Here is an 18158-nt window from a genome sequence, read left to right as displayed (position 1 = left end):
TTTTATGACAAATTTTTATCGATTTTAAGCAAATTGTGATAAGAAAGGTTAATAAAGTGTTTTTAGTTTTATTTTGAGAAGTTAAAATTTAGAATTATGTAAACTGTAAACAAAGAAGATTACACATGTAAATGCATGCTTGTGTTGTTAAAATGTTTTAAAAGTAATTGGACCGGTTACACAGGTTGGTGTCGTGGGAAGAACAGGCGCCGGGAAGTCGTCGCTGATAGCAGCACTGTTCCGATTGGCAAAAGTGGAGGGAATCATCGAGATTGATGGCGCGGATACGGGTACTATCGCCTTGGAGGATTTACGACGTAAAATATCCATCATCCCTCAGGATCCCGTTTTGTTCTCAGGTACACTGAGACGTAATCTAGATCCTTTCAACGAATTTTCCGACAAGGATTTGTGGGAGGCACTTGAAGAGGTTTGAACGATTTCTAATCTAAAAATAAACCTGTGCTTAATTGGCAGCGTAATGCTGCGTCCAAAGATCCTACGGTTCCAATGTTTCAGCAAACACTAAGTTACAGTTACAAAACTACTTATAATGTTGAGAGAAAAATTACAACTAATAGTTTTATAACCGTAATTTGGTGTTTACTGAAGTTTTAGCTCCAATGATCATCATATCTTGAAATCCTGAGATTCAGAGATCCAACATAGGAATTCTCAAAATGTAGAAGCATCCAATTTTAAGTTACATGGTCTTAAGATTATTAAATATTTACGAACATTCTATGAGCACTAGTTGATAATGTTTTTTTCAATTATTTCAGGTTGAGCTGAAGGACGCGGTTGCTATCAGTGGAGATGGTTTGGAAAGCCGCGTATTTAACAGAGGCAGCAACTTTAGCGTTGGACAAAGACAGTTGGTATGTTTAGCGAGAGCTATTCTGAGAAACAATCGTATATTGATGCTAGACGAAGCAACTGCGAACGTAGATCCGCATACCGATGCGTTGATTCAACGGACCATCAGAAAGAAATTTGCAACCTGCACGATGCTTACTGTGGCGCATCGATTGAACACTATAATGGACAGCGATAAAGTTCTGGTTATGGACAAGGGCTACTTGATTGTAAGTGCTACTTTCTTATAATTCCCAAATAGAACACAAAGTTGTAATGAGTTCAAAATAACATCAACCTAAGAAATTTAAAAAAAATTACGTGTTACAATATTTTTTTGTTACAATACGTGTTACAATATAATGACTTCTATAGTCATTTTAGAAGAAATTACTATGATCTCATTAAATCGTGAATGATTTCATTTGATTTCGTGATGAATTCTTGATACAACAATGATTTTACTGTGCACGGAAAAAAACAATGATTGTTGAATTAATAAGATATGTTTAATTAAGCACATTTTGATGAAAATAAACTTCTTTGTTTATTATAAAATTAAATATTATGCAACCAGAACGTTTAGATATGATAACTGTAAGAATTTAGTTAACGATTGAATTTACAAATTTTTTGGTTCTTATTTTATGATTTTCGAAGAGATTATAAAATCTGAAAAAGTTTGAAAGTTCAGGTTTTATCGTATTAGAAATCTTCTTAATTTAAAAATTCGAAATTTTAAAAAAATATTGTAACACGTAATTTTTTTTAAATTTCTTAGGTTTATTAGATATTTTTAACTCGGTATGCACTTATACAAAATTGTGACTTGCATGTTGATAATATCAACGAGAAATGAATATAATGATTGAATCATAACTCCGATGCTGATTTCTTTTTTGCAGGAATACGACCATCCTCACATATTACTGAAAAACAGCTATAGTCAGTTTACTTCGTTAGTAAAGGAGACTGGCCCAGGCATGTATGATCAATTGGCCAAAGTAGCGAAGCAGTCTTACGTACAGAAGTATAGAGAAACGTGACAAAACTTTGGCGAATTTTTACGTACCAATCTATTATTATTTAAATTTCTTATAAGTAAAAGCGAATCGTTTAATGTGCCCAGTATACTTATAATGTAGAAAGATGTATGCAGTATGTAGAGTGTACAAAATGGCAAGTACATAAATGTTACTGTATGTTTGTATACGAAGGGAGCAAATTTGTGTAAATCTTTCTTCAAGACGTTACAGACACGACACTTCCATTAACTCAGATCAGATAATCAGATAATATTTTTGAAATGTTTTATAAATATCTAAAATATGTCAGAAAACATTATTTATTGATATAGAAGTATTGTAACGCCGTGATGCTGAGCGTAACATACGTCTAAACAATCATATTTTTATATTGCTTTTAATGAGATCGTCACTGTGAGATTATTTTTTGATATCTCCGTAATATGTAGTACAAGTTTCTATCACGATTTAATTGGTAGAAATGAATGTACAGCTGTGGCTTACAAGCCTTTCGACCTTATGTTTATACTATTATAAAATAGGTTTCATGATGTATAGTAACTTGAAGGTGAAAATATGGGCATACATGCGCATTTAAGAAATATTGCATGTAAACAATTACCCAAAGTACAATAAAATAAAAAAAGGATTAAATTGTAATCACGATTCTTGGTTCATTGACAATTCCTTGATTATATGTAATATTACGTATTACTGTATAAATTAATCTTATATACTTTGTTTACTATTTTAAATACTTTGTTTTTTATATTACATTAAAAAAAATATTTTTACAAGTAAATTGTACAATTTATAATTGTAAAATAAATATTAAATAATAAATATTAAAAACATTTAAAGAATATTCTTGAGTGGGTGTGGTTAAAATGTTTCACATAAAAATCATTTGTCTTTTAAATTAAGACTCATTGTTTAGTATATTCTACATATGTATATGTAAATATTGTAGTTTTCTATCTCTGCATGTACAGTTAATATTAAGTATAATACATGCATATATGATGTTGCGGCCCATATAAATTATTAACTTATATGTTTAATTTTGAAAGAAATAGAGAAACATTCAAGTTCTAAATGAATTTTGTAGTACGAGCCTGAAATCAGCACGTGTTCAATTTCAATGTGACTTTATTCGCGCATGCGAAATCGCGTCGCTGAGTGACTACTGGGTCTCCCTCTAGCAATCTATTGCTCCGATAGCTTTGCTCTCACAATGAGCGCGTCTGCCAAGAGTTGTTATATACGTAGCTTGGAAGCAACTCCAAAGAATATTTATCTACCAGATGCCACTCCAATTTTCGTAGGACGTTCGCCAGAAACCGGCATTACAGATACGAAATGCTCGCGACAACAAGGTTGCGTATTCTTCTTTTTCGTTATTAAGCAAATCGAAGATACATGTTCTCTATACGTAACACTTGAACTCTTATCTTTGTTTATGCAAAAGAAAGTTGCAAAAAACATTGAGAAAATGTAAATAATAATACTAAATAATCCACGTTCTTACTGCTCTTAATCTTATCAAAGATTCTGATAAATCTATATCGAGGTTAAGTATAATTTCTTGATTTATTTGAGATACTGAAGTGTTGAATATATTCAATCTATTCGATGCACTAATTTTAAATAATTGTTCAAAATTTGAGCAAGAATTTGAACGTGTATCTTACAGGATAAAACTGTTTCAGAATCTTAAGCAATTTTATTTTAAATTAATACAAGTGGCTACCGAAAAAGTATAGTAAAAGCATTTTTAGCTAAAATATGATAATCATAATAATGGTAGATTAATAATAGAACAATTGTTTAGTATGGTGAATAGTTCAGCATAAAACTTTGTCTTAATTAATCTTGTAAAGGATTTAAGTAAATAAATGAGAAATAAATGCTAAATGAAAGGCTCTTAAGGGAAACATTAAGATTTAAATGGTTAAGGAAAAATGTTGGAGAAATTAAAAAATATTTGATATAATTTACTTATGCTATTTAATTTATAAATAAATATATTAATCTATCTTCAACAGTTCGTTTATGTGCAAACTATGCCAAGGCTATTGTCACGGTTCAGCAAGTCGGTCCACATGCCTGTGGATTTAATGGCTTCAAAACTCAAAAGGATGTAAGATTTGTGGCCAGACATAACGATCGCTTGGAGTTGCTCTATGGCAAGCATGCCTTTGAAATTGAGTTTAATCCACCACCAAGTGTGGACAATTTTACATTGAGAAAGAGATCGTATGAATCAGAAACAGAAGAAACTGAAAACAGAGCAAAAATGTTGAAGCTGGATAATCATTCTGATAATTGCTCTGAAGAATCTGAGAATGACAGAGAAGATGAAGAGAGATTACCTTCAAATACTGTACATTCCAAACAGAAAACATTTAGCACATCTAGTTCTAGCATATCCTCTGAACAAACCAATGATACCTCAAGTCCATCCGCAAAGTGGGACAGTATTGACAATGGAAAATTGTTAATTTATACATCATCATTGGTTCAAAATCGAGCAAAAGTAATTTTACTTGCCAATTATGTATTTCATTTACTACACAATTATGGAAGTACTCTAGTCATTCCATGTAATATAAGATTAAATTATAAAAATAAGGTTTTGAGGTTTATAAGCGTAAATTATAAATACGCGAACTCTCAAAGTAAGGAAATGTATAACTTTTATGTTAGATTAGAATGTTAACAAAATGTATAATGTAGTTTATTCTAATATAACAGAGATATAATATAATACATGAAGTGGATTATAATTAGAAGAATGAACGCTAATGTTGAACAAGTCAAATGGCTGATGAGGACTAAATACGTCAAAATGTTCCGTTTATAATGTTTTTAACATATTAAATAAACAATTATCATAGTTAGAACTAATACAGTCGCTCGCTATTTGATCTGTAATCCGGTTCTATTTGTTATGAGAATAAGTGTTATTAATACGAAGAGAATTAAAAACTAAAGGCAATTTTTAAATTATGAGAACTGGAACAGTCTATGTAGAAAATTGATATGTTCAATTGTGGCATTTCTGAACTTTTCAAATTTTTTTTACTATATAGTTTTTTTTTATATTTGAAATACAACTTTCTAAAGTAGTATTGAATTTTATAGAAAGAATTTTAAGTAATTTAATTGTAAACAAAGTATTAGAATTTTGAGACACTATATGAGAAAGAATAGAAAGAATAATAGAGAGAATAAAGAATTTTTTTAATTAAAGAGACAAAGTTTTACTGTATTGTATTCTTAAGGTTATAAAATATTCATGAATTATATAATTTTCTTTAAATATATATTATGTTAGTAAAAATGTAGGAATGCTTATGACTAGTTAAATTATGATTATTATTTTAAATGATTCTTTTTCAATTTTTTCCACATTGGCATTTATCAATATTACAAAAAAAAATAATATAAAATAAATTATTTTTAAAATGTTGTTTATTTATTATTTTAAAGACAGCAATGCCAAAATCTTTATTACAAGATATATTTGATTAAAAAATTATGACTTTGCTTTTTTAAGCTGGAGAACTTCCTCAAATAGTACTATAATAAATGAAATAAATATAACGATGAATTCTTTTCTAGAAAATTTTTATAAACACTATTGCTAAAAATTATTAAACTTTACTTTTAGATAGCTGCTTATGATATGGATGGTACTTTAATTAAAACTAAATCTGGTCTAGTATTTCCAAAGGACTGTAACGATTGGCAGTTATTATATCCTGATGTACCTGGTAAATTAAAGCAGCTTCACATGAACGATTACAAAATAGTCATCTTCACGAATCAAGCAGGCCTTAGTACCGGCAAAGTCAAGATCAGCGATTTCAAGCGCAAGATTGAGAAGGTCGTACAGAAAATTGGCGTTCCCATTCAAGTATGATATAATCATAATTAAAAATTTTATTATAAATTATAATTAATTAATATATGAATTACATATTAATTATATACAATTATTTATATGTTTAATTAATATTTTTACTTCCTAGGTTTTTATCGCTGTGGGAAGGAGCAATATTTATAGAAAGCCAACAATTGGTATGTGGGAATTATTGAAGAAAGAGGTACATAAAATAATTTTAAACGTATAAAATAATATATTTAGTAATAATAATATATATAAGTTCAAAATTATATATTAAATATATGAGATTAGAATGTTTATAAAGAATCAAAAGTATATAGAAGTCAAAGTTTTTTTTGCTATCTATGTTAAAAAAATAAATAATAAAAAAGCTAGAGAAATGTGAGTTAATATAGTAATTAGCTTGTTTAAAATTTGTTTACGTATGCGTTTGATGTAGAAGCATTTCAATTTATTGAATTACCATATGTTTTATTTATTGTTTGCGTATTAATTATCGTGCTAATTCACATTTTCCTAATTTTTTTATTATTGATTTTTTTTAATCTTGTTGAGCCCTTTCTAAATATATCTTTTTATGTTGAAAAATTTATATTTTTTGGAATGTTTTGTATGAAATATTTCCTACTATTAATTCACCTACTGCTTTGTTGAGATATAATTAATTCCAATTCTATACTTTTCTAATTTATTATTTTATTTCTTTAATTGTCTGCAATAATTTCATGTTACTTATGTAATTGCAGAAAAACGGAGGTATTGCAATTGACAAGAATAATTCGTTCTACGTCGGTGACGCCGCGGGTCGGCCGAAGAATTGGGCCCCAGGAAAAAAGAAGGATCACTCAAGTGCGGATCGATTAATGGCGTTGAACGTGGATGTGAAATTCGAAACACCCGAGGAACATTTTTTGAAACACAAAACGCCACCTTATGAATTACCTAAGTTTAATCCAAAAAACTTATCGCCGACTGACGACATATGCAAACCAGCGAACGCGGAATTAACATCGAAACAGCAAGAGGTAGACAAAATAACTTTTGACGTTAATTTTTACATATAAAATTGTTTTCTAGAAATTAGATATTGAAAATTTAAAAAAATTATTCATATTAATAAAATTATTTGATTTAAAACAAAAAATTTTAAATCAATACATTTTTATTTTTTTATTAACAGGTGATACTTATGGTCGGTAGTCCGGGATCTGGAAAGTCGCATTTTGCGAAGAATTATATGAAAGAATACGAATACGTCAACAGAGATACGTTGCGTACCTGGCAGAAATGCATTGCCGCGGTTCAGCAATACTTGAATCAAGGAAGAAGCATGGTTATAGATAATACCAATCCCGATCCAGCTTCGAGAAAGAGATTTATAGATGAAGCGAAGAAATGTAATGTCCCGGTCAGATGTTTCGTCATGACGACGAGTGTAGAACACGCTAAACATAATAATAAGGTAATTGAAAATTAACATGTTCACTATCATTGTACAAATGGATGTTCAGAAAGCACTAGTTAAATTATTGCATTACAGTTTCGCGAGTTGACTGATCCAAGTCACGTTCCAGTTAACGAAATCATCATAAACTCTTATATGTAAGTGGAATATATTAAGTATATATTTGCATGCATTCACCTAAAATCTCATCATTATAATCGTTTTAGGCTTTCTTTTATCGGGAAAAGATTTCATTTCGTGCACATATTGATTATTTTGTTATTAGTCTATATTTAGTAATATCAAACTTTCATGTTCTGTGCGCAGGAAGAATTATGTGCCGCCAACTTTGGAAGAAGGCTTTAAGGAGATAGTACAAATCAATTTTGTTCCAAATTTCCATAATGAGCAGGAACGAAGACTCTATGAGATGTATTTACTCGAAAATTAAATTCTGAATTATTCAAGCAAATGAAACCGCATGATATGTAAATCCGCTGCCACGTCAAACTATTTTGAATATAATAATGCTAAAAATAAAAATATTTATTAGATTAGCCATCTATTGCACAATCTATTGACTATTTAATCTATTGTCAGTGTGATCTACAAGGTATTGCAGAATTCGCAAAGAGTGAGTTTTACATGATTTAAAATTTCAGCATTCAAAGATTGGAATAATTAATCTAAAATTTTTAAGAATTCTTTATGAATAATTGTTTATTTTAGCCGCAAAAATCCTTTTTAGGCTTGAAAATCAAAAGCTTGATATTTTTAGATTTTCACATGCATGTCTTTGCTTCCTCCAGATTTGGGATTATTTACTTTGTGAATGCACACATAGTATTATTATAATTTATTGATATAATTGCAGAGTTCTGCGGTTTTATTCAATTCTACTGTATTTGATATTGATATTGATTCAGATGTAGGAGGAGCTTTATTATTGTGACGTGTCAGCTGACCATGACCTTCCTGACTATTAAAATCCCAGCCAACACGGTATTCGGAAGCTGCTACATATTACACAAGCTGATAAGAATATTGAAGGAACATTAGAAGGAACGAAAGAGGAGCAGTCTTTTAATTTTATATTTCGCGAAGATCGCGGTTTTGTTTGTCTGAGAACGGTAGAATTTCTCGCGCTAACTGGAGTCAGAGCTGGGACCTTAATAGAGGAGGGTTTTTTCCCCTTCCAGATTTTCTAATCGCGGTTGTTAGACATCCCTCCAGCTCTTCGAGTGGTTGCGTGCCACGTGATGTAGTTTAGAACGGCGCGACGCTCAATGACTCAACGCGGATTCAGTGCCCGCGCAGACGTCGTCGCGGCCAGTTGTCTTCTGCGCTGTCGTTTCGTGACTTGCGTACGTGTGTATGCATACGGGCCTGTGTGTGATGAATTTGTGAGCAGAAGCAAGGTGAAAACTCCAGTCACGTGCGTGACGAAGGAAGGATAAAGTGAGTACAACACCAGCGTAAATGAGGAACTCGACCGGTCGAGCAACATCTGTAGTGCTCGAGAATGACGCGGCGAATCGGACCTGATCAATCCTCAATCTGCGCGGAGTCTGCCAAAAATAATTCTGTCATTCCTTGCCATATCACCGCACATTTCCCCACTATGAATCGCGGAGTAATGGCCCATAACGTTGTTTAACGGTATATGTTACGATCGGTTGTGATATAATAAGCATATAAATTGTCTTGTTAACTATTGCTTCATTAAATCATAATTCTATAAAATTTATCTAATTTTAATTATGTTGATTTTTATGATATTTCTAGTTTGCATATTTATAGATGGAAATCTCACTTGGATGGTGAGTTCTAATAAAAAGCAGAAATTTATTTATTTACTAGAAAGTTCGAGTTTGTCAATGTTTATTGATGCGCGTTAAATTATGCAGCAATCATTCTTCTCTAAATAAATCACTTCTGTTTTGCAATCATCTTCGGAATTCTTGGGCCGATATTCATATATTCAAACTGCTTTTTATTTCAAGGCAATTTTAAGATGCTAATACGCTAATACGATTTTGTTTCTACAATATGATTGCGTTCAACAAAAAAAAAACAGCCTTGCAACTATTATAAAATTTTTTAACATGATTTGTTTATATATTCAGATCCAGCAGAAAGTAAAGACAAAAACCAATCGTATTAAAGCATTTTATAACACTTACAAAGCTATTTTCTTTTTTGCTGATCGCAACTAATGATTTATGACAGTACTTAGACAGTACTCAAGACGATTTTAAATACATGTATAAGAATCGATTGTGTGCGAATACCGACCTTGAATCTTGATGCGATCGTTTATATTATATGATGCGAAATAAACGTAGGTTGGGTAATAAAATCAGCAATTTTCAAAACATCTTTATTTTTTTACACTTTTTTTATCGACTGGTATTATCTATAACTACGCTTCTTCCTTGCTTCAACAATTCTGAAGAAATCGAATTTTTTTACAAAATTATATCCGTAAGAAAGAAAGCGCTTGATATATCTATATTTGTTTTTATCTTCTTTATGATGAATGATATTTAACAAAAATATTTTTAAAAAATTATTTTTCACGAGAATTAATATATAATTATTTTTTTTACTATTTAATCATTTATATTACTATTCTTGTTATTAATGTTACTATTATTTCTACTATTGCTACTGCTACTATTGATTGATTGTAAAATGCTTGAAACACGTGGTATATTAATTACACTTGCTCGCACAGTCATTCTTCGATCATAACTTGTTTCTGCTAGGTGTCTTTCGTTCCTCGTGCATCCACGTTACGACTGGATTACGTCACGAATCAAGTCACTTTGCAAATGGTATTCACCCTCGTCACGATACGTTTTAAACGCGTCACTGAATGTCTCAAAATACCCTGAGCGATGCACGCCAACATCAGAATGCTCTCATTGTGTCGATCTCAAGTTTGTCTTGAATGCTCATATTACTCATCATAGTACTAGGATATTTAACATTATATTAGATGTTCCGATTTAATATCTTGAATCAAGTTTAAATTTGTTCTCTATTTCTGTGTCCTAAAGAATTTTCAGTTGTATTATACGTTCATTGATATAAATGTTAAAAAATGGAGACATTAAAATAAAGAATTATATGAATTGTGAAGAAATTAAATTCAAGAAATACATTTGCATACATGCTTGGAGATACGATTGTAAACAGAGAAAATGAAGAAATTGAGTTGAAAAAATACACTTATGTGTGCATGCTCAAAGATATGTTTAAAAATTTCTTGATAGTTCCTTGTATTGGAATTAAAAAAATAGTTTAATTGTGTAAATCTTTTTATAAGTGAAAGAAATATATTTTTGAAACCAGCACAACTAAATTATTTCTTCAATTTCTGTCAGTACTCTCTTTGAATTAAAAAATTATTTGTTCATATTAAACAAATAATTTTAAACAAATTATTTACTTTAGAAAAGATTAATAACATAATTTCTTGAAATTAAATAGATTTTTATTTTTCTCAGAGATACTGTCACTTTAATTAAAAAAAACTAATTTAAAGAAACGATTTCATCAATTTAAATACAACTTTCGTCTGGGTATAAATAAAAAAAAATTAATAAATAAAAGAAATTAAATTGAAGAAATGTATGCGTGTTTGAAGATATGATATCAATAAATCTCACAAATTAATTTTGTTAACATTTTTAGTAAAACTAAATCTCTATTATCTTATCTCTTATCTGGTATACTGTTATTTAGATTTGAGAAAGAAAATCAATTGTATAAAGATTTCGAATGTTATTTGAAATCAGAAGTTTTTGAAAGTTTTTAAAAGTTTTGAAAGGCTTTCAAAAATTTTAAACGTCTCTTAAAATATTTTTTCAGAAGAGCTTTAATTTCTTGAAAATTCTTAAATGTAAAATTTTTGTTTGCAGCGAAAATAACATTTAAAATTATTTGTTTGGTGAATTGTTGTATGCGCGTGTGTTCTTAAATAATATTTTATCTTTTAGGCTAATTCATATTCAGTTAATACACTTCACGGTGAAGTGATTACGATGATGTTCTAAACATTCGTGACTTTCCATTCAGCAATTATCAAAGCGTATAATAAAGAAAAAGCTCGAAAGGAAGAAAGTCTTAATCATCTGTACCTTTGTTTATTTCTTACTTTTATTTTTGAGTGTAAAAAAATATTTGATGTCTAAGGAAGACATTCTCGTAAGCCTCATCGTAAGCTTAGTTAAACATATCTTGATATGCAAACTTCAATTTTTTTTTATCTTAAAATATTCATAAACGCAACACGTATATATGCCATAAAGAATATACATTTTATAGACTTGTTTAATGTGTAAACATGTGTAATGTATTTATAAATAAATTTAATATATAAACGCGTTTTGTAATCTTTTTACTATACTTGAATCTTTATTAGTTTTATGATATAAGTAATTTCTTTTATTTGAAAATTAATTTAATGAGTGGGTTGCTTTATTGTTTTTCATTTTTCTATTGAAGCTTTTGTTTTTCATTATGCACTTATTTCAACTACAGCGTTTACAAATCCAAATACTTATATTTGTATATCCGATGATGAAACTTTTCTTACTTTATCTCTTAAAGTGTACTTTTATTTGGATTTAAGAAATAAATGATTGAAATCATTTTTTTAAAGGTTTTCAAACGATTCAATTATATAAATATTTGTACTATTTTGAATATTATTCGAGATTAGAAGTTCTTAGAAGTCTTTTGTAACTTCTGGATGGCTTGCAAGAATCTTAAACGTCTATTCTTAAAATCTATTCTCAGTGGTGTTTTAACAACGTTTGAAATTTTTGAAAATAAAGTTTTCGCCTGCAAATTGAAATAATAAGTCACTACGAAAGGAAAAATTGCATTTTTAAGATATTCAAGGCTTTCAAGACTTTTGAACTTTTTAAGATTAAAAAATTACCGAAATTTAGATTCGTAATGTTTAATATTCAAGGCGACTGCACCAAAGGCCACGCGCGATGGCCTTGACGCTTTGGATTCGCACGCATTGATCACTTCTAAATGTCGATAAGCTGATAGAGTTGTTTGCTATGTGTAGTGCATATCGCCAGTCCCGCGCGAACTGCCTGCCTGTCCGTTTATTGCTCAACATTATTTCTTTCCATGTTTTTACATGATATGAATTACTAAAACTCTTGCCTCTGAATTCTTTCGCGATTCGTAGATGCAAAAAGTCATTCATAAAAATAAATTTTAGATTGTCTCGATTCTTAAGAACCTCTTGATCGCGAGTAAAACTGCCGAAATTTCCGACATAACGCCGAATATAAAATAGATATAATATAATGCCATATAATTTACATTATATATATATATATATATATATATATATATATATATATATATACACACACACACACACACACACACATATATATATACATGTATCTATGTAAGGTTGGGCAAGTTAATATATTTTTTTAACTTAATTAAATTAAAGTTATAATGGCTTATATTATAAAATTAATTTAGTTTTGTTAAAAATTGAACATAAACAAAAAGAAACTAATTCAATTAAAAGTTAAGATTAACTTAAATTAAAAGTTTATTTTGAAAAGCATTATTTATATTAAATTAGAAATTTATAATTTTTTTAAAGTTTACGTAAAACAATTATAGTATGTTTGGATCATCAAATAATTTTTAATATTTGTAAAATAAATTTATATGAAATAATAAAATAATATTGTTTTTTATGTAGAAATGTATTTTTTAAATAATTTTTTGTTTTACGTAAATTTTTACATAAATTTTTAGTTTTTTTAGAAAAAAGTTAATAAACTAAAGTTTGTGTTTCAAAAGTAACTAGTAAAAGTTAAAAATTAAAATCATTTAAAATTCATTACAGTTGATAAAAATCATGTTTCCTTTAAACAAAACATGTGTTTATTTTGTTTAACATATTATGTGTTTATTATGTGTAAAAATAATATGTTCAGTTAAACAAACAAAAAACAATGTTTTATTTTAAAAAAAAAACATGATTCCTTTACCAATCCTGAAATTAACCAAATTAAAAATTATTAACTATATTATTTAACTTTTAACTTTTCAACTAGTTACTATCAATCTCTGTATCTATGTATTGTATTACATGTATATTGATGTATTATATTACATGTATATATGTTATATTCGGTGTATGTTGAAAAACTTTGTATTTCTCAATTCTTCTTCCCAGTAAAAATTACTCCTTTTCTGTCACGTTTAATACACGTGCTTCGCAGTTTCTTAAAGCCTACAAGAAATCACTACAGATTTTTATTCGTTGGAATGAAGAATTAATAACAGTCTGTTATCGTTCAATGATCCTTCGAACGTTCACGTTTAAGCAATATTTCGATATTGGTTGGATTTTCCAATATACAAGCGAAAAGAGAACGATTTCCCGAGGAATACCGCAGTTTCCAAGTCGGAAGACTACTCTCCAAAAACATCGGAAAATACCGCTAGTGCATTTTTGCCGCACTAGAGAGACTCGCTCATCCGTTCAGCTGCGCGTAACTCAATGAGTCACGATTAGACTGTGTGTTTCAGTAAAGATTACGTATCATCGCGCCGCAGAACAATTGACCCGGCATCTCACGAGTTAGGCCTCAGACGAGAGTTTTATTAACACACAACGCGCGCCTTTGTCCTCATGCATTTAATTATCTTTTAATTGGCTTTTCAGTGGCGCCGCGATGCGAAGAGCATTCGATTCCGACAGTGATACGTCCAGGTGTCTCTGATACTGAATTATATTTAAACAATGAGAAACACTTTTGTAATTCAAAATTTTGTTGTTCAAATTGATGAAATAAAGGCAAGTTTTTTTAATTCATCGATTCATCAATCGTATCATGCGTAAACGTGCCTGTAATTGCCTATAATTGATAACGATGAAGTTGTTGATGAATATAAACATAAACTAAAGTGAAAATACCTCGATTTGTCTTTAATAATTAAAATTTTTTTTAAATAAAGTTATTTTTATTTTCTTTTGTATTTGTGTTATAAAGCATGTTTCCGTGAAAGAAGTGACGTTGGCAATATATCTGCAGCTTAAGGACATCCGGTGATAAATTAAACATATATATTTATTGAATTTTAGCAGCGTGTATCAAATCTGAAAGCATCAAAATCAGTTTTGCAGATAAATCCTGCTATGCGTCTTGACACGTCTATCTATCTTCTCGTCTTATTTACTAATCACAATACGTTTATTTACGTTCCGCTATTTGACACTACATCCGTGTAGTGTCAAATAACATTAATACGATTTAAATACGATTTATATGAACGGATGCTAAGACAATGTTCGACGCCGTTCTATCTATGTACAATTGTTCAAGTTCACAGTTTTTTTTTGCACATTTACGAGCTCATGCTTATGTAACAGTCTTCTTGCGCGAGGTGATCAATATCATTTGATTTACCAGCGAACCTCGTTCATCTTCTCACAAATTTTTAATCCGAGAAGATCATAAAAATTTTAGCCGCCTATTTCAGGAACGTCCTCAGTATTTTATTTTTCATAGCAATTCGTATTCGTAGCAATTGCCGTGACCTGCGATTTTTTGAATCGCAGCCGCCGAGTCTGCGGGAATTCCCGAGACGCAACAGGGTCCGCTTGGTTACGGCTCTGTCTGGTGAACGATTCCGCGAGCCGCGGTTCTATTAAGGAAACGGCCATATTATATAACTCCGTTACTACTCCGCGCCCACCAATTACTCTTTCTTTAACCATTGATCTGACTAACACACAGCCGAGCGCGATGTACGTATCACGCATTGTCATGCTGCTGTTTTTCCACCGACTCTATTCGAGCACGGCGTTAGGCCGTGTTAATGCTTTTGCTTCTGAATTGATCCCGATATAAGCTGTGTACGAGAGATAAAATGCTTTAGATAATGACATAACTAATCCTCGAGCAATCCTTGATGAAGAAATGAACATGGAAAACATGATTTTGCTGAAGTTTCTAAAAATTTAACTAGGAACAGATCTGAATAATTTTGTCGAATCATCAAAATTATGTAGAATGCTTTATCTAATTGCTAAAACAACTTTTTCATCAAATATGCACAGAAAAAAAATTTGATATTAAATTAAAAATTCATTGCTTCACATATAAGCAAGAATATAAAATCTTCTTGGAAGATTTTATTATCTTAAACAAACGTAATTTACTTACACGAACAGACAAATTTTTTTCAATGGATTGTTGATTTAATATTAATTTTTTTTTGTGTGCGACGTGCAGTTCGAATAAGCCAAAAAAATTGTAAAAATTAAAAATTATTATTTAGCATTAAGAATTGCTGTGACTGACATAAGCCTGCTAACATTGTGTTCGACATTTTTGTCAGTTGGAATTTAACTTATTATATTGACATTTAAATTTTATTAAAAAATTAATAAAATTAATAAAACGGTGTTCTTCGAGTTTCCCTATTTGCGTCTTCTGAAGCGTTTATGGTAACTGCTGCTCTCATAATAAAAAATAAAGTAGCGTAACTTTATAAAATTGAAACATAAATCTAATGCTTAACGCAGTTGTTTTTTATCGAATGTAATGCCTTTGAATAAAATAGCAAGTGATCAAAGTCTACATAGCGGTTTTTTCCCTATAAGTTTTACCCGTTTTTGGCTGCGATAAAGATTAAGCATCGTAAAAATATCCTTTGTTAAACAGTTTTTAATATTTATAAAAAGTAAGTGTAGAATTGCAAATTGATCGGTCGAGTCGTTTTCAAGGTACAGTAGTCACATGTTTTAAAAAAAATATAATTTAGGAAAATTATATGAATAGCGACGCCATTTTGGATTATTTTGAATAAACTTTAAAAAAAAGTATGATCTTGGTGGAATAAATACGACTTCTCTTTCATCTTTCATAAAAAAAATCGTAAAGTTAACTCTCGTTTTGACCAACATATAGGTATATGTGTCTTCTAAATGTAACATTATATTAGTATATATCATTTGACATTATATTATATTATTAGTAATAAAAATGTGCTAATGTCGCTTGTTACTACATTTAAATCATTACTATAAAGAACTCTTTTTCAATTTTTTCCACATCAATATTTATTAGTATTATAAAGAAAATATTTGTAAATAAAAAGTTAAGTTTTTTTTATTAAATGTTCATTATTTATTATTTTGAAGATAGTAGTGCCAAAAGCTCTTTTATTAAAAAATTAATTAAAAATTTAAATAAAAAGTTACATGATTCTACTTTTTTAAGTTGGATAATTCCCTTCTTTTTTTTAATAATATGCAATTAAATGCATTATTGTATAATTATTAACATAGGGCGTAAAATATTATATTCGAAGATATATTTTATCGCTGAAGTGATGACGTGATGGTTAACATGATCCCTGTTATCTGGATCTTATGTATAAAAATTATATAGCTGGGAATGCCGCTCGTGTTTCGAATTATTCACGACCGACACTTATCAGGCAGCTTGACACTATCAAACGCATCGAGGAAATATTCTTTAATAAAATATAAATGTCAAAAAGAGAAAAATATGATCTTTACAATGGAGTAAATTTTCTGTCTCTTTCTATTCTTCTACAAAAAATTCGCAAAGTTAGAATCTTATTTGGACTGTCTGAATGTATATGCCTCCTTAAATATGACGTCATACTAATGAAAATGTAGCAATGTCGATTGTTACTACATTTAAATCGTTATTATGAACAATTCTTTTTCAATAATAAATTGATATTAGACCAATATATGAATAACAGAAGAAATAAAAAAGTAGAAATGCTTAATATTTTTTAATTAAAGCAAATCTTGGTGCTTAATAATATTTTCATATCAATTATTAAATATATTTTTTAATTCTATAAATTGCGTGCTGACATGATTGTCGGATTTAAAACGTAATAAACTGAAGAAATTTCAAATTAATTTTGATTAGATTTATAACAATGATGTTATAAGCTTAAAGAACTTATTGTGAAAATTATTATCCCAGATAGAGTTCGAACTTGGAATTCCCTCATTTCGTGACGATTCTGTGTCATACCAATTCGATTACCGGGACATGTGATGATAATTAACGCAATAACCAGTATTAGTTTCTATAAAACTTTGTTTTTTTTCAAACGTGAATCTACAATAATAAGTTACAAAAATAATTCTTCAATTTTTTTTACATTAATGTATTTAAAAATATTATTAAAAAATATTTTTAATTAAAAATTATTGTTTTAATAAAAATGATTTTTAATGCTTAAATTTTATTTATTATTTATTATTTTGAAGACGACACAATGTCAAAAAGTTCCTTTAATAAACGATATACATGAAAAGTCACATGATTCTTTTTTATCTTTTTTAAACTGGAGAACACATCCTTAAGAATGCTTCGGTTGTACATTATTTGTTCAAATTTAAAAAATTGCAGAATCCTTAGGTTTATTCTCTTTTTTCTTAATCAATGAATTTTGTGAATCAATTTGATTGTGAATATCCGAAATTTAGTCGTAAAATCAGTTGTCAGAAGAAAACGTTGAAAAATTTGATTTATATTTGGCTTAGCTGCGAAAATCCTATTTTGTTGCAGTTTTAGATAAATAATTTTAAAATAAATAAGTGGCCCAAATGAACTTTCGCCCGAATATTTATTAGAGTTTTATTAGTATAGGTAAAAAATTTTATTTAATTCACAACGCTACTTTTTCATCAAATTTGCAAGTGCTATGAAAAATGATTTTACGTGATAAAAATCAAGAGCAAACAAAAAAAAATTAAGTAACTTTTAAACCAATAAAAGAATTGTGCTCAAATTTTACACAAATATTCAAACGTAATAATAAAACGATGCGTATAATATTTTTGACAATACTTTAACATGTGATACAT

The 18158-nt window shown here is 29.2% G+C and overlaps 3 protein-coding genes across 7 annotated transcripts in view; all 3 read left to right on the top strand.

The window, feature by feature from the left end:
- LOC105201719 (probable multidrug resistance-associated protein lethal(2)03659) overlaps window positions 1–2540 on the top strand; it is a 177844-nt gene extending 175304 nt beyond the window's left edge. For all 5 annotated transcript variants that reach the window (XM_039456930.1, XM_039456931.1, XM_011169875.3 and 2 more), the window contains 3 exons: window positions 185–430; window positions 783–1085; window positions 1761–2540. In XM_039456930.1, the coding sequence (XP_039312864.1) occupies window positions 185–430; window positions 783–1085; window positions 1761–1901 (690 nt within the window). In that variant the 3' untranslated portion in view covers window positions 1902–2540. The remainder of the gene's footprint in view (window positions 1–184; window positions 431–782; window positions 1086–1760) is intronic.
- Window positions 2541–2950: 410 nt separating this feature from the next.
- Window positions 2951–7396, top strand: LOC105201721 (uncharacterized protein F21D5.5). Its single transcript, XM_011169878.3, has 7 exons — window positions 2951–3256; window positions 3926–4416; window positions 5554–5799; window positions 5915–5989; window positions 6537–6815; window positions 6971–7252; window positions 7331–7396. Exons 1-7 carry the CDS (start codon window positions 3115–3117, stop codon window positions 7394–7396), a joined length of 1581 nt encoding a protein of 526 aa, XP_011168180.2. The 5' UTR covers window positions 2951–3114.
- Window positions 7397–7769: 373 nt separating this feature from the next.
- Window positions 7770–18158, top strand: part of LOC105201722 (multidrug resistance-associated protein 4) — a 29947-nt gene continuing 19558 nt past the window's right edge. Inside the window, exon 1 of the mRNA XM_011169879.3 lies at window positions 7770–8692. The gene's annotated coding sequence lies outside the window, so the exon portion shown is untranslated. The remainder of the gene's footprint in view (window positions 8693–18158) is intronic.

Source organism: Solenopsis invicta, chromosome 13 (assembly GCF_016802725.1).
Source record: "Solenopsis invicta isolate M01_SB chromosome 13, UNIL_Sinv_3.0, whole genome shotgun sequence".
Lineage (NCBI taxonomy): Eukaryota > Metazoa > Arthropoda > Insecta > Hymenoptera > Formicidae > Solenopsis > Solenopsis invicta.
This window is presented reverse-complemented; position numbering and strand designations above follow the sequence as displayed.